At 41.8% G+C, this 23,993-nt stretch overlaps 1 protein-coding gene across 1 annotated transcript in view; it reads right to left on the bottom strand.

Moving 5' to 3' along the window:
* SEMA5A (semaphorin 5A) overlaps positions 1 to 23,993 on the bottom strand; it is a 450,728-nt gene that overhangs the window by 103,696 nt on the left and 323,039 nt on the right. Inside the window, exons 9-10 of the mRNA XM_049767907.1 lie at positions 10,755 to 11,040; positions 6,184 to 6,319 (exon numbers count right to left, since the gene is read on the bottom strand). Of these exons, the coding sequence (XP_049623864.1) occupies positions 6,184 to 6,319; positions 10,755 to 11,040 (422 nt within the window). The remainder of the gene's footprint in view (positions 1 to 6,183; positions 6,320 to 10,754; positions 11,041 to 23,993) is intronic.

Below are 23,993 nucleotides of genomic sequence, written 5' to 3'. Positions count from 1 at the left end.
AGACAGAGACAGAGAGACAGAGACAGAGACAGAGAGAGAGGAGAGAGAGAGGAGAGAGAGAGGGGAGAGAGAGAGAAGAGAGAGAGAGGAGAGAGAGAGAAGGCTCAGTGACACCAAGAGCAAAAGCCATGAGATCTCAATGAAAAAAATTCCCCTTCTGTCTCAACCAATTTTGCAGCTAAAAAATAATGGTCTTCTCTCTTCTCAGAGCTACAAGAGCCCAAGTGACAGAGGCAGGGTAGAGCATTTTTCAGTTAATTGAAAGTGTGTGTTTAGGCCAAGGATATAGAGCCATACATATACCAGGACTGTTCTACTGAAGAATGTGGCAAGAAAGTGAGTTTCTGGCCCATAGAGATTCAGCAGTCAAAGAGCAAGGAATGAAGACACTGGAGCCAATGAGAATCCAGGAGCTGACCCTGGGGTGGAAGGGGTCATGTTTCATAGGACTATCATCTTTCTGGCTCACTCCCTCAGCTCAGGCACACTGGATCTCACCCTGAGGAAACACAGTCTACACACTCTACTGCACTTAGCATCTGTCCAGGTGTGTTCTAATTCAGAGAGCAACTAGAACTAGTTCATAGAGTAACTATATGTTTGGTGGTCAACTCTCCCTGAAATTCATGGCCAGTACTGAAGGCTAGGTGGCCTTTAGCTCTCTGTGTACGAGAAAAAGGTTAGCATAGTTGCAGGTTAGCACATTGACAAATTTTTAGAATATTGGCATCACCAAGTCAGGAGATAAGGGCTGGAGAAATAGTAAGTTAAGGCAATTTCTTCGCAAGCAGCTAATATGGGTTCTATATATATATTGTCCCTTATATACTGTGAGGATTGATCTTTGAGCATTAGATATGGCTCTAAACCTCTCTCCTCTGAGTTAAGAGATAAAAGAAAATTGAGTTTCTCTCTAGGTTCTTGACAAGTAAGGGGTGATGAAGGAATTACTGTGGGGATGCTCAAGAAGTCTAACTGCTCTGAAGCAAAAGCTAGATCACACCTTGTTGATCAGTTGCCTGGACTCTAGATCTCAGGTATGTAAGTCATCAACCTGTAGTGCCTATGTGATGCTGTGAATTGCCATAGAAGTTTATCTTTAGGGGCCAGAGAGATAATACAGCAGTTGGGGAACTGGCCTTGCATGCTGCTGACTTAGGTTTGATTCCCAACATTCCATATGATCCTCCAAGCACTGCCACGATTCCTGAGTGGAGAACCAGGAATAAGCCCTGAGCATTGCTAGGTGTGTTCCCAAGACAATAAAAAGTGAAGCTTTGGTCTTTGTCTTTGCTGAGAATAGGTTCCTAAAACCTTCATGATGCTCTACACAACCAGAGTAATAAATGTAGTTTTTGTGCATGAAGTGACTTTGGAATGCATTTGACTGCCAAGAGAACTGACCAGGTGACAAGGTGGATGGGGCTCACTCTGTTTCCTTGTTCTAGAATCAATCAATATGGACCAAAAAGTCTCAATCACTTCTGCAACTAAACTTCTAGAAAAAAAAGTTCATAGGAAGAACCAGGGCAAGGGGAGCTCAAGAGGAAAGGAGTTTCCAATCCTTTTTCCACTCCTTGCCCTCTCCAGCTTTTCCATCCAGCTATAGCTGAACAGGAGCCTTTTATAGTCATCCCAATGGTTCTCTGGGGGGCTGCAAATCACTCCAATCAATTCATCCAAACCAAAGACAAGGGTTCTTAGATGCTCCAATGGATCACCCAGGGTCATTCCAGGACCACTGGCCTCAGGAAGACATGTTCAGCAGGACAAAGGAAAGCCTATGGGATGCACAAAGCCTTCCTGTTTGGGGTCTGCTCCCCCTGTTCAGCACTGAGTTGACCTGTGGGGTACTCATGGTTGGCATGGTAGTGTGACATGCAACCCACACTGAGAACTGGGTGAGAGCACCATTAGCCAAGAACTAGTGTCAGAGTGACCCAGAGTCTTGGTTTCCTTGTCAGCTTCTAACGAATAAGCCACCTAAGGACTCTTTTTCAAATATTTTGAAAGCCACTTAAATTTATAGCACTTATTTACTGTGCTATAAGTAACCTACCTCATTCTCTAATGGGCTGCAAATCCTTCAGCTCAGCCTTACACGTTGGGCTGTGGGCAGTGTCTATGTGACACCCTCGGGACTCAGTGCAAGAGAAAAACAATAAAAAGCAGTAAAATTCCACTGCCATCACCCTCATGTGGCTGCAATCCATATGCGCTGTCTTGCTAATTCTGCATCTATTACGATAAATAACTGGGATTTTGGGGATGAAATGCTGGCATTATGTGTTTTAAACACAAGTCCATACTGGTCCCAGCACATGAAGTGATGGAATCCCATCATTTAGCTACATTCTTGGGGGCTGACAGGGCCTTTCTTCCCAGCTCCCTGCAAACATGCATATTGTCACCAAATCCTACACAGCCACAAATACTAACTCAGCCACATATTTTTTATTCCTCTTCCTACTAACCTCTTCTCACCTTTCTTATACTTTTCCTTCCATTATGACACCCTCATTTCTGAGCAATAGTAGCTCCAGCTGGAATTTCTAGAAAATTCCACCCAAGTTTTTGAATCTGGATGATGTTTGTGTCCAGTACCTTATACTTTTCCAAGTCTAGATGACTTGTGGATGTCTTATGTTTTTCTAAGTCTGGATGACTTGTGGATGGACCACAGCCTCTAATAGGACATGCTCTTTTGATAACTCATATAAAAAAAACAATCTATCTTGTCTTTATTTCCATATCATTTAAGGTACTGTTATTTAAAATACTGATAATAAGAGTTTCTGGCATGACACTGTCCAGCACCTTTCCCTTTTCACCAGAATGTCTTCTTCCCTCCACCACTGTCCCAATATCCTGTTCCCCATCTTCTTCTGCCATGCCTCCACAAATCTCATCCTTCTGCAGTGATCTTCTTCACCTGTGACTTGAGATTGCATTTCACCATAAAACATGCACTACTTCTCCTCAGCTACTCAACTCCCCTTTTTGATCCTCTCTAATTCATGGCTTCTTTTGGAAATGCCTGATAAAATCCCTATTATTAGGAATTACACAGAAGAAACCTTCCAACCCAACATCTAGTCACTTTGCATAGTAAATCATGGTACACACACACATCCACACCCACCCACACACACCCACACCCCCCCTCCCACACACACACATGGTTCTTGAAGCATTTCTACTGGGTGGATCCTGATTTAAAATATATTCCCCTGCTGTGCTAACCTGAAAGGTTCCAAAATATCAATGAGGAAATCATAGGAATATGGCTTTCATACAAGTTGAGCTGAAAGAAAACATGTGGTTTGTGGTACTCCCAGGGATTCCACAAAGAAGTGCCATTATCTATCATTTGAGTTCCCTGAAATTCCTGATTTCTTCCCAGTGAAGACCAGTTTAGCAAAGCAAGCTCCCAACAGGAGTTCTAGCAGACTGCAGTAAGATTCACGTGTGGCCCTGCAGGCATGCTCCAGCTCCTAGAAGGGATCCACACACCCAACTATACAGTGCATAACCCCAACTTACAAATGCACATTACCAAAATAAGAAATAAGTGGACACATGGTAGGATATCGACATGTCCCAGCAAAAGGGGGATAATTACCAGTGCCTGGAGGCAATATGGTCTAACGAAGTCCATCAAGTTGCAGGTCCTTGAAGATGTTTGAACTAAAGATGACCACCTTCAGAGGATGCCAGAAACAGAGAAAGCAATGGAAGATTCCACCCAGCATGTGGTGCTAGGTAAGGGGAGGTGGTAAGGAGGCTGAGGACTAATGTATTGGCCTGGTAATTTGAGTAAACTGGTGGGGCATAGGGAGGAGAGAGTAGGAAAAGAAGACTGATGCCAGCTAAGGGCACAAACTTGTACAAACAGGCCATATAGGATGAAAGCTGAACACTCCACAAAGCCAATCCCATGGTACTTAACTAAAGACACATGGCCATCTTAACTACAACAGATAAATTTAGAGGGTCCCTTCAATTGACACAATGCTCTGTATCCAAATTCTTAATTATGTACATATTTTAAGAATCTTTGCACCTTTTGTTAAGCTCCAGAAGTTCCCAGAGATCTTTCTCCAGCAGTAAGGTTCCTAGAGCCTCAATATTCAGGGACAGAGGTAGGATTTAGCAACAGAGCTTGAACAAAGGGGCGGAGGGTGTGAGTATTTAGATAATGCCCCATGTGCACTCTACAGAGTACAGGAATCTTCATCAGCACAGTGATGCTTTCTCTGTAGTTCCCACACACTGCAAGATCGCCCGACGACCTGTTTAATCAATTCCTTTTTCCTGCACTGACCTTTCTTTGTGGCAAGGCTGAGATAATACATATTCATCTTATCCTTTGATTTTCTGACTTATAAAAGTGAGGATAATGATGTTGACCTCCCAGAGTTGCTGAGAGGGGAGAAATAAAGCACATATACAGAAAAGCATTTATACAACCCGTGACCCTGAGTCACTGCTGTATAAGAAAATGCCCAGGAGACCAAGCACACATTCATCAGCATCATCAACATTCAGCCCTAACACATGGCTGTGCACTTGGATCCTGCTTCCTTAATTTACTGTGGAAAATGCACAACCAATGTGCTTTTAAAAAAAGGGGGGTCCCTGAAAAACAGTAAAGAGGACATGTAAATCATGGGCCTTAGTGACTGGCCTAGCTCTTCCAAAATGGAAAAGTTTGCTTTTCAAACAATTAGACTTGACCAATTCTTGCTAAAGTGCAAGTAAAGTATAAAACAATGAACCTTTGCTTTTCTAATTTTCTCCAAGAGCAGCCAGGGTGGTCTATGTCAGGATGAGAATGAAACAGCCTGATCCTGGAGGCTGCGACAGAATCACTCATTCATGAGGGTAACTAGCTAGTTAACTAGTGATTTTCTAGTCTGAAGAGGTTGGGGTTTCGCATCTAAACAGCAGGGCTGGGATCTCAGCTTGACCATGAACCAATGGATCCCCCTGGCAGGCTTTTGAACCCTGAAGCTCAATACTTTTTAGCACCTGAGGAAGCGTGTTTGCCAACAGGGTGTAATGGCCAACATGGATGTGATATGTACATGAAGCATCAGCAAGATATCAGTATCCAGGACTTAGCACTAAAACTGAGATCACTGATGATGATGATGATGATGATGATGATGATGATGAAATTATTGAAGAAGATGGTCATGATGAGGATGAGCAGGGAAGAGCCCATGAACATTCTGGCAAGAGGATCATGGTTGAAGTTTCCTCAAACAATGCCTACCAGTAGGCTAACATCTGTCGCCTAAAATTCCTGGGCTGAATTCTGACCCTTGGTGGAAATAATCTTTGAGAATACAACTCAGGTTCCATAGATTCCTCAGGCTTCTGGTTACCCATGATCATTGGGAAAGCATGGGAAGGTCATGGCTGGTACGTAGCAGTGACAATATATAGCAACAAGGCCTTCATGGGAAATAGAATGGTGGGAAAGAACCTTCTACATAGATTCATAGCCAGCACAGAGAAAAATAAGTCTGTTGTTCTAAGGTCTATGAGATCTGGTCACAGCAGCTGGTACCCACAAACACACCTGCTGAACAACCAGCAGGAGTCAATGGCCTCACCTCTCCAGGGACCCAGCTGCTTCTGCATAAGGTGAGATTGGAGCAGATGGTGTGCAGAGCTCCTAAGAACTGCCAGACCCCAGAACTCAGATTCAGGAATGGTTATGTGAGTGGCACCATCTGTTTCTTCCCCTCAGCAGTGCCACCTGGCCTCCTCACCCCAACAAAAAATCTCACAATATTCCCAAAGCAGAGGTGAGCTGTGTTCAGAGCTCTCTGGTCCAAATCCCAATCACGAGTGAATCAGTTAGCAGAACCTGGTGTTGGGGTCACAGAACCATTGACCAGAGACTTGCTAAAAGAAAAATTAGCAAGCCCTGCAGTAGGTGGGCCCTTTAAGTGCAGCAACGAAGGAAAGAGATGGCTAAGGGCACTTAGCAAAGCCCGGGGGTTCTGTAAGGCAATACTTAAGCCTACTTGCATGAACCAAGCCCTCTCCCTACTTGCCTGGCTCCCAGGAGCCCTGCGATTCTCTCAGTAAGTTCCAGCTTATCTTTACCAGGTCTACAGTCTCTGTTCTAAATGCTGGACCTGTTGAGATTCCCTGAGTCCTGGAACTTACCTGGAAGTTGGGGTTGGGGTTGGGGTAGGGTAGCCAGGCAGAGCGTGAGTTTTCTTGATACTTGAAAGGCCCATTGAATGCTTGAGAGATTGCGCTCAAGTTGAAGACACACACAGCTGAGGCGGCGATGCTGTTCCTGAGGAGGGACAGAAGAGGAGGAGGGTCAGAGCACACTTTGTTGACTCCCATCTTCTCTCAAATCTCTGCTTTCTGGAACCTTCTAGAAGACTCAGACTAGGGCCTGCAAATATCTAAAGACCAACTTTCTATGAACCCTATGAAGTATGTGTGTATGTGGGGGATTCCGCCTCCCAATTGGGGGGGTGGGAATAAGAGAGGTACCAAGACCAAATAGGTGTAAGACCACTAAGTAGTAAGCTAGGCACAAAGGGGACCACTTATTCTAGCAGCCCCGGGGGTAAGGGAAGAGGTTATGGGAAGAAGGACTGGAACGGAGGTGGAGGGAGGACAATTCGGTGATGGTAATTCCCCTGATTTTGTTAATATGTACCTAAAATATTATTGTCAATGATATGTAAGCCACTATGATTAAAATAAAAATTATATTTAATTAAAAAAAAACAGAGAGAGACAGAGAGAGAATTTGGGACAGGAGCTGTATTCACGGAGCCTCTCACATGGAAGAGTCACATCTCAGAGGAGAACCAAGGCAATTTAGCATCTCAAAATTGACCTCTGGCAGGACAGGATTAACTCCGTAAGGGTGACATGATTATGAAGAACAGCATATCACCTCCTAAACTCCGAAGGAAATACTCTCCTGCAGTGGTGGAAGGACCTGCCCACCTGTCCATTTGAACAAATTAGCTTGTGTAGGAGGGCTAGTGGCCTTTATCATGATCTGTAGATATTTCTGATCTTTCATAATTCTTAATTAAAATCAATTCTAAGTACATTGCAAGAGTGCCTGTTAGAGTCCCTCTCTCTTTCTGTCTGTCTCTCTCTGTCTCTCTGTCTCTCTCTCCCTCTCTCTCTCTCTCTCTCTCTCACACACACACACACACACACACACACACTTTTTTGTTTGTTTTTCTGTTTTTGTGCCACACCCCGTGACACTCAGCGGTTACTCCTTGCTATGCCCTCAGAAATCGCTCCTAGCTTGGGAAACCACATGGAGCGCTGGGGAACCAAAATGCCAACCATCCTAGGCTAGCACTTGCAAGGCAGACACCTTACCTCTAGTGTCACCACTCCGGTCCCCCCACATACACAATTTTGAAAGTATTTTCAAAGTAATTTGAAGGGTTAAAGATATTTGCCAGAACCTGGACCAAAAGAGAAAATTATGAATCATAAAGAAAGAATTAAGCACCTTAGAGAGACTTTTTGGGGGTGTGAGGGATTGTTTTTTGGGACCACATCTGGCAATGTTCAGGTATTCCTCCTGCCTCTGTACTCTGACATTATTCCTGGAGATGCTCAGAGGACTATATGGGATGTGGGGGATTGAAACTGCTGCATGCAAGGCAAATGCCCCACCTGATGTGTTATCATTGTGACCACATGTCTTAAGAGTTTTTATCCAAATTCTCATAAGCTCAGGCAGGGCCCTTTCACCAGCATGAAAACAGATCACTCTTTTCTTCCATACAACTGCCTTTGGAGCTCAGTGCTGGTATTTGCTTCATGTTATTTGGCTGAGCCAATAATCATGCTAACTGATCAATATTTCCCTTCAAAGATAAGGTCACAAAAACTCACAGCCTAATGTGACTTGGGTTACTGGACCAATATTGAATAGATAGTGAACATCAGATTAAAGCCTTTCCAAATTCCCACTCACTAAATCTGTAAAAGTGAAGAAAATTCAATGGTCAGGAAAATGGACACACAGAAGTCAAAGCATTGACTACAAGTCACCAGCTACTCATGGGAAGATACTCTCAATGCCAGGCATTCTGGCTCCAAAAGGCAAGGTTTTGATTCTCTGTGAGAGGCTGGTGTGGAGAAGAGTGAATGTTTGGAAAGGATTGAAGCTGTGGAGACAGGAAAGCTGTGGAGACAATAAAGGTGTGGAGACAAAGGAATTGTGCAGAGAAGTGAGATATGGAGAAGCATGATGGTGTGGAGACAGTGAAGGTGTGGAGATAAGTGGAGGTGCAGAGTGACAGGAACTGCCCCCTGAGAGGAAGGAGCCTAAAGCTGGGCTCACGCCTCTTCTAGGGAAGAGTGGGGGGATCACCACCCCACTGTTGTGTAAAAGCTTTTTCATATCTGCTTTCACACTGTGTGACTGCATATTTCTGTGGTGTAAGTTAGGAAAAGGAAAAACACATAAATTTAAAAGGAACTTGGAAGAACTTAAATGTGGTACTGAACACAACATAACCATGAGAGAAAACCTGGTCCCCATTTCGCATCCTCTCTGGGGCTAGATAGGATCAAGCTCACCACAGAGGCTGGTCCAAGCCTGTCATCTGAGTGCTGAACAAAAGTGCTGTTGACAGCATCTTATCTGCAGATGGAACCACTGTGAACTCAAAAGTGGCTGTAAAAAAATTTTGTTTCCAAGATCTAGGGAGGAATTTGGAGAAAAACAGAAGAGTGACTGCATGTCTTCTGGGATGGACGTATACACTGGACACATCTCAACACAACAAATACATTAAACAAAAGGTGAACTCTAGCCCCAAATTAAATTTTTTTTTTTGTTTTTTGGGCCACACCCGGCAGTGCTCAGGGGTTACTCCTGGCTGTCTGCTCAAAAATAGCTCCTGGCAGGCATGAGGGACCATATGGGACACCAGGATTTGAACCAACCACCTTAGGTCCTGGATCAGCTGCTTGCAAGGCAAACACCACTGTGCTATCTCTCTGGGCCCAGCCCAAATTAATTTTTGTGACTATGTAAATTGGCAATTCACCATCATGGAATGCCCCATACACATTTCTTCTGTGATTGTGAAAAGTGATGCTTTCACCAGGAGAATGAACAGCTCAAGTAAGCTCCCAGTGGGAACAAATTGATTTCAACTGAGCAAGTGAAAAGGCTCTTGTGCAGCCTACACTATTCCTTAAAGAAAGTTCTGGAAAACAAATCAACTTCAGAAGCTATAAATTGATGTTTTAAAAGGAAACGTCTCAGTGAGTAAAAATAACATCTGAGGTTGAAAAGCAGAAAGACAATAACCAAGATAGTCAGGTAGAGTTGGGGTGTCCAGGGAGCCAATCATGTGAGTCTCAAGTTTCATGACAAGAAGACACCTTCAAGGGCAGACAAGTTTCACATGTAAGGAGAAGAAAGAGCAGAAAGAAAAGATCAACAGTAAAAGAAGATGCAGATGATGCACCTAGCAGAAATAACACAGCAGCTTCTAAGTCACAAGACGCCATTAAGGAAAGCAGAATGACTAGCCCCCTGGGCAGGACTGTTGCCAATACTAAATGCAGGACCATTCCAGACACATCGGAAGACAGTCAGCCTGCCCTATCTATCCATCTATCCATACATACATACATACATACATACATACATACATACATACATACATACACACTTCTTTTAGATCTGTATCATGCACTTTGGAGAGACAACATGTTAATATCTTTTGCCTAATGGTGTCTACATTAGAGATTTTCAGAAAAATTCCTGCTAAGACTCAGTATCCATTGGATCTTCAACCCATAATTGTGTTGAGTGATAACAAAGCCCATTGTCCAAGAATGAAAATAGCATGAGTTCAGGTGACACACTCCAGTGAATAGATCAGAAAACTAAATATTATTCCCTAGACCATAGAGGCAATTTTCTTCTTCTGAAGCTAGTACATCCCCCAACAAGAAAAAATGTGCATTTTGCTTTATAAATTGTTTTAAAATCATCATCATGATCATTACGAAGAGGCAAGCCTATGTTAGCTCTCTTCCTGAATAATAGTGTGATCTAAAACAGTTTGTAAGGAGTGGAACAATAAATAGTACAGTTGGGAGGGCTTTTCCCTTGCACACAGCTAAACTGGGGATTGACACCATCTCACTCCATCAGATGTAATACATGAGCACAGAGCTAGGCATCATCCCTGAGCATAGCTGGGTGTGGCCCTAAAACAAACAAACAAAAATACCAAAAGAAAAACGGAATTTATAAAGTGAGAAGATGCATTCAGTTCTGAATGGGGGTTATTCAAATATCAAGTGATTTCAAAGCAAAGGCTTCCTAGACTATTCAACTTTTGCTCGGCGTAAATGCAAGACTCCTGTAGTGAAAAATGAGACCCTGGAAATGGAACCAGCATTTAGAAAGTGCCCAGAACACACCATCAAATCAAGAAAAAGAAAAAAGTGCCAATCCAGTAATCTACTCTTGTTATTATAGAAAGAGAGATCCTAACTCTTTTGGATTAGTTTTATATTTTCTACCTTAAAGACTCAAAAATCACTCATCAGGGAACACCAGGTTCATTCTCCAAGACGGCTGGGTCTGTTAGCCCAGAAGAAAAAGTCACTTCCTTGCATGGCACTTTTCAACCTGAGAGACCAGAGGAGCAGCAATAGGTGGAGAGGAAGGAGGGGATGTAAAGAAGCATCTACGGTATCCGGGTACCTACACATTGGTGGTGAAGATGCCATAGATGAGATCCAGTTCAGGCAGGAAGAATGTACTCTGCAGCTCATGGTAGTAGAAGGGCACCTCTCCAGGCCGGGAGCAGTTGAGTCTGGCCTTCATGAATGTAGTCCATGTGTCCTCTAGCAGGAAGCGCCCCCCAATGTCATTCTTGCAGACACGAGCGGCTCTGGAGAACACAGTCTTCCCACAGTCATGCTCCACGGCGTTTTCTCGGAAGAAGAAGTAGGTGAAATTCCCAATATCATAGGATGACACAAAGTTTGGCTCTGGAAGTGAGAGGAACAGAAGACACGTCTCAACAATAACTATGGATAGCTGGGTTTCTCTTCCCAGGTGGGGTTCAGAATGAAAGAGGGGAGAACTTTGTGCACAGTGTTCAGGCATAGGTAGTGGGCAGCAATATTTCAGCCCTGACACTCTCCATGAGACACCTTCACTTGATGAAGTCGCTTAATGTGACTTTAAATGCGACAAAAAAAAGTCATTGGGACACTTGGAAACAGACTGTCTAGCACTCTTTGACTACTCGTACAAGGTTTTTTTTTTTTAAAAAATGAAAGGCAGAAAATAAGAAAAACACAAAACAAGACACAGGATATGAAGCTGTTCATGTTTACATAGAAGACAGAAAGATTTTATTCACACACATATGTGACTATGGTAATATTTATGTGATTTTGGGGGAGTGCACACATGTTGGTGCTCAGGAGTTGTTTCTGGCTCTATACCCAGTAATTACTGTTTGGACTCAGGGAACCATAAGGGATACTGAGGATTGAACCTGGATTAACCATGTACAAGAAAAAAAATCCTCCCTACTGTGCTCTTGATAGGATTTTAGAAGTGATTTTCATTTGTGAAAATTGATTAGAAGAGACAAAATTGAGCCAGAGAGAAAGTTAAGTAGGTAAGACACTTACCTTGCAAGTCATGTTTGGCTCAATTTCTAGCACTGCATATAGTCCCCTAAATCCCACCAGGAGTGAGTCCTGAGAATAGAGCCTTGAGTAAGCCCCTCCTAACAAGACTATAGCACCTTTATCCTCAACATCTTTTCTAATTAAGAGATTAGGTAGATTATCGTCAAAATTTTCTAGGGATTACTGAATGTTACTGTCTTTAAAATTCCCTTTTGAAACTAGGAATGAGATGTTATCCTCACAGAAATGGATGTATTCAAACATTTATCATTAAAAACAAAGGGCCAGATTTGAGTCTGTGCTCCTCTGTTTCTAGAATATTTCATTCAATCAGCAAGGGTGAGATTTTGTGGAACAATTAGAATATTCTGGCAGTAACCTTTGGTGTTCAACACTGATGGGGGATGCACACAGCTGCTATATTTGCAAGGAACATTTCAAATACTGGCAGAACAATTCTGTTGGTTTGAATGCAGGAGGAGCCAGTAGGCTCATACCAGAATCTGTGTGAATGGCAAGACAGCAAAACCTAATATTGGCCGTAAGATGACCCATTAATATTACTAATGAGCCTCACATCAGATCTGTGATGCTCTGAAATGGAGACAGAGATCGGAGGCTGACAGGGAGGTGGTATTGACTAATATTGTGTCCAGAAAACTGCCAACTAATTCCCAGTCAATTTATCTCTATAATGTTGTCACAGAATGTTTCCACGGAATTCAATTTTATTTTTAAAAGATGAAATAAGTGTTCCAAATTGTATATGTAAGTTGTTTTTCTCTTCAATCCATTATACTGTACTGAAGTCATATAGGTACATAAAGAAAAAGAGACTTCAATAAGAACTGATTTTAATTTATAGACTGTCAAGCATATGGTTATATCATCATGGCTTTAACTTGAAAGGAATATTAAAAACAACAAAAATTGTATAAAAATGTATGAAATAGAAGTATTTTATTTTTGGATGTATATATATATGTATGTATATATACAAAATATATATTTATAAAATGCTTTAATATCCAAGAGAGAAGTTCATAAAAGCAGCAGGTTATAAATCTCTTACCTATGGTTTTGGAAAATAAGGCAAAATAATAGTTTCTGAATCTGTATTCACTGTTTCTCCAAAAAAAGGAATTTGTTGAAAAAGAAAAGCAAAATTTTGGAACAATCACAAAATCATCTTTGGTCTCTAAATCACTGGCATTTTAAACAAAAAACTGATGCAAAATCATTTCAGAAGAGATCTTGAATGAAGATTCATGAACCCAGATTAGTATTTGCTCACTGCACTAAACATTTAATTATCAAGAAGACTAATTATCTCAAATCCAATAGAGAGAAGGGGAAGACAAGAGCAGAACTTGTGTGGCTCTGAGCCTAAGCGACCAACACATAGAGATGAGGCACATTTCACCAGAGTGACCAAACATTCTCTAGATCACCAACTTCTGCTGTTCACCTACAGACAAATGCCATGAAATCCACACAGTGAATAATTCTAGCATGCAGGGAATCTGGCAAAGGAACAGAAAGGGGAAAGTGAAAGTTCAGAGACTCCATGCCTTTTCCCAGCTCCAAACTATAAATATCAAGGTCAAGTGGTAAGAGCTTCTCTGTGCTCAGAACTGCACAAGAATTTGCTCACTCAGCTCACAAGAGGTGCAGAGATGAGTGTTGGTTAAGTTCCTAGTCCAGAGAGACAAACAATAAAACACATGGACTCTGTAACCTACCCAAGTTCACCTGATGTTTGGAGGTCAAAACAAGGGAGAGTAGACAGCCATGAGTGGAATATCTAGAATCCCAACAGTCAGCATGAGTGGAGTACCCGGAATCTCAACAGTCAGATACACTGACTAGACATGACACTGAAAAAATAAAAGTCTTCAGGAGAATAAGAGAAGTTTGGTTTTCAGGACAAGGAAGGTAAAACCAAAATAGTGACTAGGTTTACTCTAAAATGAAGTGCGGACTAGTTTCAAAATCCACCAGGAAAGAAACAAATACCTAGAGAAAGCAATGGCCAATAGTTATGAGAGAGGAGACAAGAAAGAAGAGAAAGAATCAGATGCTAACACGTATCAAGAAGGAATCTTGTTGGAAAGAGTTTGGCCCAGATCCATAGATACCACTTTTCTTTTAAAGACAGTGGCTGATTTCTCCAGTGGGTTTTCTCCTACACACACATATACAATTCTATATAGGTATGTGTATATCTATCTACATATATGTAAAATATATATATAATTACTTTATTTAAGCACTGTGGTTACAAAATTGTTCATGGTTGAGTTTCAGTCATAGAATGTATTCCACCTTTTACCAGTGCACTGTTCCTGCTACAATGCCCCAGTTTCCCTCCACTCACCCTCTCCCACCTGCCCCGACCAGGCATTTTACTTCTTTCTCTCTTTCTCTCTCTCCACTCCTGTTTACACTATTTCAAACCACATGAAGGGGTACCATGAATATTACTTTATCCCCTTTTAGCACACAGTTCTTGTCCAGAGTGATCAGTTCCAACTATCATTGTTACAGTGAAACTTTCATTACTGTACTGCATTCACCACTCTTTGTGGCAAACTTTCTACCATGGATTGGTCCTCCTGATCCTCATCTCTATTGTCTTTTGATATTATTCCTATATTATCTTTTATTTTTCTTACATAAATAAAATAGTGAGATGATTCTATGCATAAACACCATTTTTAAAAGTTTTTCACACAATCAAAGGGGCAGAGTAGGTTGGTGAGGTTGTCTAGTCCCATAGTTAAAACCTCTCAGTAATCTCATTCAGACCTCTCAGATGGAGGAAATTCTGAGTCAGGTGAATAGTTTCCTCTTGCCACAGAGAATCCCCTCAGAGACACATTGCCCAGAAACCCTCTGTTAGGGCACATTTCAAATAGAAAAGCTCGCACAGTTCTTTCCCTGCTGAGTTAAGAGAAGGATGTGTGTTTGCTCCGGAGTTTCTCCTGCTTTCTAATCCCCCACATTACAGACCATTTGGGTCTGGGAACCGAGCAACAAGCATAAACACAACCTGCTGCTTTGTAATGGTCCTTTGGGGCAATGAGGAGAGCATGACAGGCCACTGGCTGGAACGCTGGGCTCCTCCATTTCTTGGAAAGCAGAGCTTTTTGACACTCAGCCCAAATCCTGTCTCAAAGTCAGTGGATCAGGAATAAATGTCAAACAGGCAGCCAAAAAAATCTCTTGCATTTGTAGATAAATAAGTGGGTGGGGAATGTTTGAGTTTCCACAGACAGAATATTAAGATGCACATTGTTATTTAAGTGCTGTCCCTTGTTTAACTGCAATTCACCACAAGCTAATATGTGTCACTTTTGTAGGAGCTAAACTAATCATAAGTGAGGCATCACTGTCTTCTTGCCCAGGGGTGTGAGGGCATGATGGAGACATCAGAGAAAGGATGTCGCCTTTGGTCTATCTGGTTCTCAGCAGAACTGTATGAAAAAGGTGAGCTGCTAATGCCAAAGACGAACTGTGAGTTCCTATGAGCTCATGTACACAAAATACCTGAAAAAGTGGTTTTATTTTATGCATGTAAAAGATACTGAGTTACAGTTTTCTATGAAATAAGGCATGTTACAGAAAGCATTATTTCATCACTGTTACTAACACACTTTGACTTTGATAGTAGTGACCATGAACATGGGATAACTTCTTATTGCAGTTGAGAAGAGAACCACAATGTCAAGGAACAGAATAAGAAGGATAAAAGTACCTTGAGATTAGGATGGTGCCAGACAAATACGGAACACCCTTAGCAATCACCCAACCCCATCCTTTATTTGAGTCCTGCTACATTAATTCAAACTGTACAATTTATGATTGTACATCTCTTGATAGAAATGTATCAAGACACTATATCAAGACAATCTTGCTAGAGAAATAATTCAGAGAACTAGTGAAAATTGGTAATAAAGACAGAAATTCCAAATGGTCAATTCAATAAAGATTTGTTTGATCAATCCAAATTTTATTGTTTGAAAGGCTAGTTTAGGACTCAGTTGCCAAAGTTGGGCCAGAAACATAGTTCAGGAAGCCATTGTGGCTTGTGGATCTGTCCCCCCAAATGAGAAATCCTGAGCTTGGGCCATTAGCTCCTGGAATCCCCCTTCATCTTGTCTATAGGGGCTAGGAAAGACTGACTATTCTGGAAGGATGAAAGATGGAGGAGATAGAGCGGGATCCTGATCCCACGATTTGATTTTTCTTTTCAGAATATATTTTTAAAAATGTTCCCATAATCACAATAAGTAAACAAAGTAGCATGAGTTAAGTGTCATAGAAATCAGAATGAGGAATCTAAGAACAGTAACATGGAATTTTTCAAACAGCAAAGCTATGTGACAGAAAGGAAGAAAAGGGAGTAGCATTGCTCTTGACTCTCAACCCAGTTAGCAAAAAATTTCTGTCTCTCAAAAGTGGTGTTGGAGGTGACTATCCAAATCATTTTCATCTACTGTCCTAAAACTCACACCTTCTCATCATGCATATGGTTTCCCTAGTTACAGGTAAGTGAAAATGTGAAGCAGAGGATTTCAAAGGAAATCGAATTTCAGCCAGGTAGTTATTAGGACAGGATAATTAAGGTAAAATTAACTTAAGTAAAATGAGATTTAAAAGCCACTGTTGGTAAAGTTCTCTTTCTCGGATCTTCTGGGAGAATATATAACTGATGAAAAGATGGAGAGAAACACATCCATGTATTGTTGGCATGTCACACTATATACATATACATAGACCATTGAGATGTATAAATCTATGGCTCAATACTTCCACCTACTGGCAGTAAAAGCTCCGTCAATTTATTAGAGGGCATAAATTGTCAATTTCCTCTATTTAGAATTGAAACCATATCATCCCTGAGGTGATCAAGGGCAATTATCAAAGGATATGTCAATGCCTAGTACTTTGCTATTAATTTCCCCAAATACAGTTAAACATTGATTCAAATAGATAAGTACATCAAGATGTCAATAATATTGTGTTGATGCTATCATGGAAATCAATATAAAGCAGACAACGGCAAACCTATCAGTAGCATTTACTTAAGCAAACTGTAAGCTATGCATTCTTGTGACCACATGTCTGCATTTTGGACAATTGGGATTGGGGTGTGGAGGGACATTAGCAACAGACAGAGCTTATCAGCTTACCAGACTGAGGGCTCTCCTCCCATTGGCTCAATACCCAATGTAGGCACTGTGCATTGTCTGGACAATGACAGAGATGCCCATACTCTGAAGGTCAAGAAGGACATAGCTACTAAGTGAATATGATGAGGGAGGATGGTGGAGAATCTAAAAGAATGGTATTAGGGAGACATAAGACTGGGAAGGGACCACCATGCACAGTGTCAGAAAAAATGCCCCAAGGTTGTAGGAAGCAAATTAAATAGAATTGAGGTAAGAGGTTAAAAGAAGGTAGCCGAGAACCCCATGCAGAAAAGTTAATGCAAAGAGTTAGAATGCTACATTTTTTTAACAGAGCTGTTGGTGTGATTTTGTAGATTAGATAAGTGATGCAGCTGTGTGACACTGCTTGTCAGAAAAGGGCAATCTCCAAGCAGTTCCTGACATGCCCCCAGACAACCCCCTGCTCTTGGATTTCCCTGGTCCCCATACCTGGGAAAATGCTGGGCAGGAAAAAGTTATAAAACATTCCCACAGCATTAGAAGGTTGGTTGCAGCAAAATGGATCTCATTTAAAATAAAATGACGTGAGTCTGATGATCAAAAGCAACCTGCTTGAGTGCACTGTGAGAATCAGCACCTCTCCACCAACACGCAGCCCAGGTTTTACCCTCTCCCAACTGCAGGCCCAAGTGAACACTATTCTAGCAGCTGTCCCAGTCTGGCTCTACTGACTCCTGGATAAGGGAAAGGTGAGGCCATTTCTTTATGTATTCTTTTGAAAAGCACAAATCCAATGGTCAACTGGTAGACCAGTAGATACAGAGCCTTCAGAACTGGAGACTATAGCTCTCAGCTCGCTGTACTCCTTAGCCAAAACAGGACACACTACTGTTTTCAAAGAGCACTCAAGGACCGCATCTCTCTGTGATATTTACATAATCCTGGACCTTACAGCTGCTTTGCCTTTTAACAAGTACAGTTCATTCTACCTCCTTTGGCAAGCTTTAAGCTACTAAGAAAAGTCTGTTTTCCAGAAGACCCACAGACTCCCTCTCTGGCAGCTTGGCCATGCCAAAATGATTATTCTAGGGAAATTCTTGTTGTGGGTGTTTCTGAAAAGGCTACCATAGAGGACTCTGAAAGCCCCAAAGGGAAGAATGCAGATGCTAGTGCATGATCTGTTTTCTAAACTTAGCTCACAGAAGCTTGAGTCCTGGCTCAGGTGTTAGTTGTCTCTGCTTCCTACGCCTGTCTCTCCACCCACTTGCTAAAAAGTACCAAAAGGACAGGGCCATGGTCCTTGGAGAATTATGGGAGGGAGATGGTGTTACAGTCTTACTTCCCTGCAATATTTATCACAGGTTATGTGGCTCCCATTGGCATTTTATTAATAATGGGAGGCAGCAAAGACTTAGCTAGGTAGATAAGGTACAGGGACACTAGCTGCAAAAAGTCATTTCTGATCTAGCAAGAAAATTGGCTTTGGCTTATATCACCAGTGATAAGATACATCCCATCTGGGTCGGAATGGTAGAACAGTGGTAGGGTGTTTGCCTTGCATGTGGCTGACCCAGGATGGACACAGGTTTGATCCCACTATTCCATATGGTCCCCAAGCCAGACGCGATCTTTAAATGCAGAGGCAGGAGTAACCATTGAACGTCACTGGGTGTGGCCCCCCAAAACGAAAACAAAAACCAAAAAAAAAAAAAAAAAAAGATACATCCCATCTCTCACATAAGACCAGAAACCTGGTCAATGGCTTCGAAGAGGTTTGATGATATTTTAACATGAGGAAGAGGAACACAGAGTGTCATATCACTAGACTCAACCTGACATGCCAAAGCCCCTGTCTCACCTCCCAATAACTTTATACTCTCTAAGTTCAGTGCCAGCGACAAAACAATTCCCCTTTGGGTATCTCTCCTGATGCTTTCTTGGGAAAATACCAAAGTTAGTTGCAGACTGTACAGGTTTATGAACCTGGCTTAACCAAATTCTCATCCTTGATGAATCCTCATTTCCACATTCCCAGCTTTCTCCTTTATTTCCCTTAGTTTGTGAATTCCACTTCTACAAATGAATTGTCCGGAGTTAGCGAATTCCATCGGTCTGGGGAGCACCTTGTGGAGGAAAAAATCACACCTTGGAATACAGCACATGTGGAGTCAGCTCCCAGATGCTCTGATAGTCCCCAGAGCCTGGCCCCGCTCAGACAACTGTGCCTGGACCTTCAAGAGCATCTGCTCTCAGGAAGAAACACTCACCCCCAGACAGCACCTGCCCACACCAGACGCAGAAGCAATTTCTCTGGGAGTTAAGCACAGAGGGGATTTTCTTCTCGAAGTAAATTATCTTTAATCATTAGGAGGTTAATCATTGTATTGTAAAGACCTCAAAGAGTCTATTTAACACTTGAGTTACACCATTAAGAGTGTTTCAAACCAGGGAGACATAAGATTTGACAAAAAGAGTTTTAACTGGAAGTGTAGCAGCTCACACAAATGACATTGTTGAGGAAAAATGCCTGCGAAGTCTTTCACTGGGAATTCTCAGCAGGAGGCAGTGATGGGGTGCTCAGAATACAGGACACTGGGTGATGTTCCTGGGGTGACCTAGTGGAAGGCAAACACCCTAGAGAAGACAACAGACAGATGGTTTGCATGACACTATCCCATGTGTTGGTGTTTGATTATGGCCTGGTCCATGGATTCACAGTTCCTCATTCCAACTGAGGATTTCTTCTGGGTGTAGCCTGAAACTCAGTCTGAACACGATAAATTTGGACATGGTAATTTTCCTCTCCTCTGGGCTTGTGTTTTCCCAGTTTAATCACCAATTTCTTGCTTGGAAGTTTTGACAACATCTGTATTTTCAGCATCACCCATTAAACATTGATTGCCTTGCTTTACAGTAATCGTTTAATAAGGGTTATTAACGATTAATATGTGAATGCATCAAAGCTGCAAAGGTATTTCTCTCAACACATTTATTTATTTTAGGAGCAATTTCGGTGCAGGAGAAAAGTCCAATTTGGAAATAGATACTCATTACCAAGTCAATAATAAGTCATCATTTCCAATTCCTTTAGAACATTGTCCAATTGATGGTACTGCCTGAAGTTACAGACTAGAATAAACAATGGATAAAATAAATCCCTATGCAATGGCAAAGGAAAGAATTTTAATTTTTAATATTTTTTTGTTTTGGGGTCATACTCATTAATGTTCAGGGGTTACTCCTAGTTCTGCACTCAAGAATTACTCCTAACAGTGCTCAGGGTTCTTGAAATTGCCACTGGGTTGGCCACATGTTAAACAATTGCCCAACCCACTGTACTATCGGCCAATTAAAAAAAAAAACTGGAACCCAAAATTTTGGGACTTCAATCAGACAAAACTGTTTCTAATTCTAGCTCCTAATAATACACATAGCCTTACCTGCTACTTTATTCATCTCTCCACTATATATACCAAAAAAAACATAGCTTAAAAATGTGCTTTGTTCCTTCCATAAACATTGACAGATCTATTCTGAACTTTGGGGCCTATAATACACACTCAGGACACAGGAGGAGCCCTGGCAGAATTTCTTTCCTCTAGGAGAACCAACACTAGTGGAGGAAGAAAAAGAAGTGAATGGGCATCAATGGTCCCATTTGTTCAAAATACAACTGATGTTCACTTTGGTCCATTTGTGGAACCAGGTACCAATAGAGAGCCAGGGCTGCTGTATGAACCCTAAAATTCTGGAGGGTTCTAGTCATCAACAATTGAGGAAAGAGTTTCTGCTGTGATGAACTGACCATTCTGAAGCCTTTGATCTGACAATCTATGAAAGGCACACAGTCTCACTGAGTAGCTAGATGCCAGGGATCCAAGGACTACCACACTAGAGGGTTGAGAAATCTTAGGGACTCTAAAGAATCTAGATGTTAGGGACTAAAGAATCAATAAGACAGCCGAGGTAAAAGAGAAAGAAGTTCATTCACACAGACCAAATGCTCAGGTAGCCCTGAGAACTCCCAGCCCCAAGCAGAGGATCTACTTGTTTTCATACTTTCTAGTAATCAAACCAGTCAGCCAGCAGCCTTCTTACACAAACTAAGTTACAATACAAATTGGGATGGCCTTGAAGAACAAGTCACTCTCTTGGGAAGACAGATATAAAGAAGGGGGTAATACGCTTCTTAGCATGCACTGACCAGACAGAGCCGAGATCTAGAATGAACCCCATTATTCCAGAATCAATGAATTAGTAGGCTTTGGTCTACCCACAATGGCCCATGTCTCAGTTCTCACAAAGAACCGAACATCACCTTTTGCTACAATTTGTATACAACAGAAGGTGTCATTGTTAGTGATATGAGTTAGAGGCAGAACCAGATGATCTCTCACATGCAGCATATCAAGAAACAAAGTCAGGGAAAGGACTGTGTCCAAGGACAACGAGCCCCTGAACTTCTGACTACAGAACTGATGTCACCATGTAGCGGCAGGTTGAAAGAAGGGGAAGATGAATAAGGAGGACTATGATGGAGGTTTGAGCACTTTGGTAGTGAAGATGCAGCAACTGTGTGAACCACATGAATCCATATTAATACTGTTTTAAAGAAGTCACCTCAATTGAATAAAAGTTAGAAATAAGCAAATATATATTTGCACACATGAGAATGCAACAAAGTTCTGAAGTGTCTGAGGAGAAATATGCCACAGATCTGAGAAGGCTTGTTGGTGGGACATTGTATTCTTGGGGTTACCTTGAATAATATTTGAATCATATATACTTTGTATATGAACAAGGTATGAATATGCATCCAAAAGGATGGGCGTGTATTTGTATGCATGTGGGTGACAATAGGTTAATTTTAATCAAAGATAAAAGGGCAAATGAGTCATCTGGTTTTTGAGCCTGAGTTAAAATGAACATGTACCAGCAACCCAGTGGCAGCTTACTACGACCAATGTAAGATATTGTAGTTGACTAGAAGTTGTAACTGTTATTGTTCTGACCTGGTTTCACAGAATGTACAAAATATGAATACTTTCTTCCCTCACTCCTAAAAGAGCCCCAGAGGGTATCAAAGATTGAGGGATTCTGGGCTGCTAATGCTGAGGACCACATGGAGAAGTAGCCGTGAGGCAGGGAATGGCACCATCTTTTTCTGAAGTGGATGAAACCCATTGTAGGACTCAGCCCTCAGGTGTGACTTGGTATCTGCTATGTAGGTCTCAGTCTCTAAGGATACACCATGAGTCCTCAAAGACCAGGACTGTGTGGGAAAGATGCAAGGAGTGGCACAAGCCACAATTATCAATGCTATCTCTGCTGACAAAGGCGGTGACCCACAAAACAAGGACATGACAGCATGACAGAAGCTGACCCTCAAAGGAATCTAGATTCATGACTTATAAAAATCAGAAGACTGCGGGCCCAGCGCTAAAGTATAGTGGGAGGGCGATTGCCTTGCACATGGACAATCCAGGTTCATTCCTCACATCCCATATGGTTTCCCAAGCACCACCATGTTTAATTCCTGAGTGCAAAGACAGAAGTAACCCCTGATCATTGCTGGGTATGACCCATCCGCAAAAACAAACAGAGCAAAAGAAAAATATCAGGTCAGACTCTTTTGCCTAATGTTAGTCACAAATTAAGGTAGCAAAATGCAGATCCTGCGTTTTGGGGATCTTTAGGAGCTGCCACCCTCCACAAGACTCCTCCTTCCTTCTCCCCTTTACACTCACTGATGGTTCTAGCAGGCATCTGTAGTTGTCATTCCTTTACACAACCTAAGTCTTTTTACAGACTAGAAGAAAAAGGAATGAAGTGCATTACAGAGAGATCCATCAGCTGACAGGTACAGCAGGTGCCAGGAAGGCTGAGGAGACTGCCCCTTCCACCCTTCTGACATCTTCATTCATATAAATTTGCTGACTGAACACATGTTAGGTGCTGGCCAGGCACTGTGGAAAGCCAAGGTGAGCAAGAATACAATCTGAAAATTATTCAGACACAAAAGAGAAAGGAGCTGGAAGTTCCAGCTCACCTCAGGAAGCTCACCACAAAGAGTGATGAGCTTAGTTAGAGAAATAACTACATTTTGAACTGTCCTAATAATGAGACTGTATGAGGGAAATGGAGAGCCTGTTTAGAGTACAGGCGGGGTCGGGTGGGGAGGAGGGAGACTTGGGACATTGGTGATGGGAATGTTGCACTGGTGATGGGTGGTGTTTTTTACATGACTGAAACCCAAACACAATCATGTATGTAATCAAGGTGTTTAAATAAAATTAAAAAAAAGAATACAATCTGAAAATTAGAATCCTTGAAACAAGAATCAAGAAACAAGGAAACGTAACTGAAAGAGGACTCACTTCTGAGAGAGAGAGATAGAGATAGAGATAAGGAATTCAATAAATATAATCTGAGAAGGACTTGCTTCCTAACAAGAGATGGGGATGGAGAACCCAGTAAACATACCTTGAGGAGAATAGGAGCAATAACTCAATAAACTGAGTTTAACTATCTCCCTAATGAGGGATGGGAATCAAAAACCCAATAAACACAATCTGAGGAGGACTTGCTTCCTGAAGAGAGACAGGGAAGAATAACCCAATAAAGATAATCTCAAAGGGGCTGTAGAGATAGCATAGTGGTATGGCATTTGCCTTGCATGCAGAAGGACAGTGGTTCGAGTCCCAGCATCTCTTATTATCCCCCGAGCCTGCCAGGAGCAACTTCTGAGCATAGAGCCAGGAGTAACTCCTGAGCGCTGCTTGGTGTGGCCCCCCAAAAATAAAATAAAATAAACTCAGAACTAGATTTCTGAAGAGAGTTAGGTAGGAAGAACTCAATAAACCGAGAGAAGTAGTTCCCTAAAGATAGATGGGGAAAGAGAATCCAATACACACAGTCTGAAGAACTAGCATTCTTAAAGAGAGACAGGATTAAAGAATGTAATAGTCACAATCTAAGGAGGAATAGCTTCCTAAAGAGAGATGGAAATCAAGAACATAGTAAACACCACCTAAGGGAAGACTAGCTTCCTAAAGAGAGACAGGATGGGAATTGAAAATCCAATGAACACAACCTGAGGAGGACTAACTTCCTAAAGAGAGATGG

Source organism: Suncus etruscus, chromosome 2 (genome assembly GCF_024139225.1).
Source record: "Suncus etruscus isolate mSunEtr1 chromosome 2, mSunEtr1.pri.cur, whole genome shotgun sequence".
NCBI lineage: Eukaryota > Metazoa > Chordata > Mammalia > Eulipotyphla > Soricidae > Suncus > Suncus etruscus.
The sequence above is the reverse complement of the archived record's forward strand: the minus strand, read 5'-3'. Positions and strand labels throughout refer to the sequence as shown.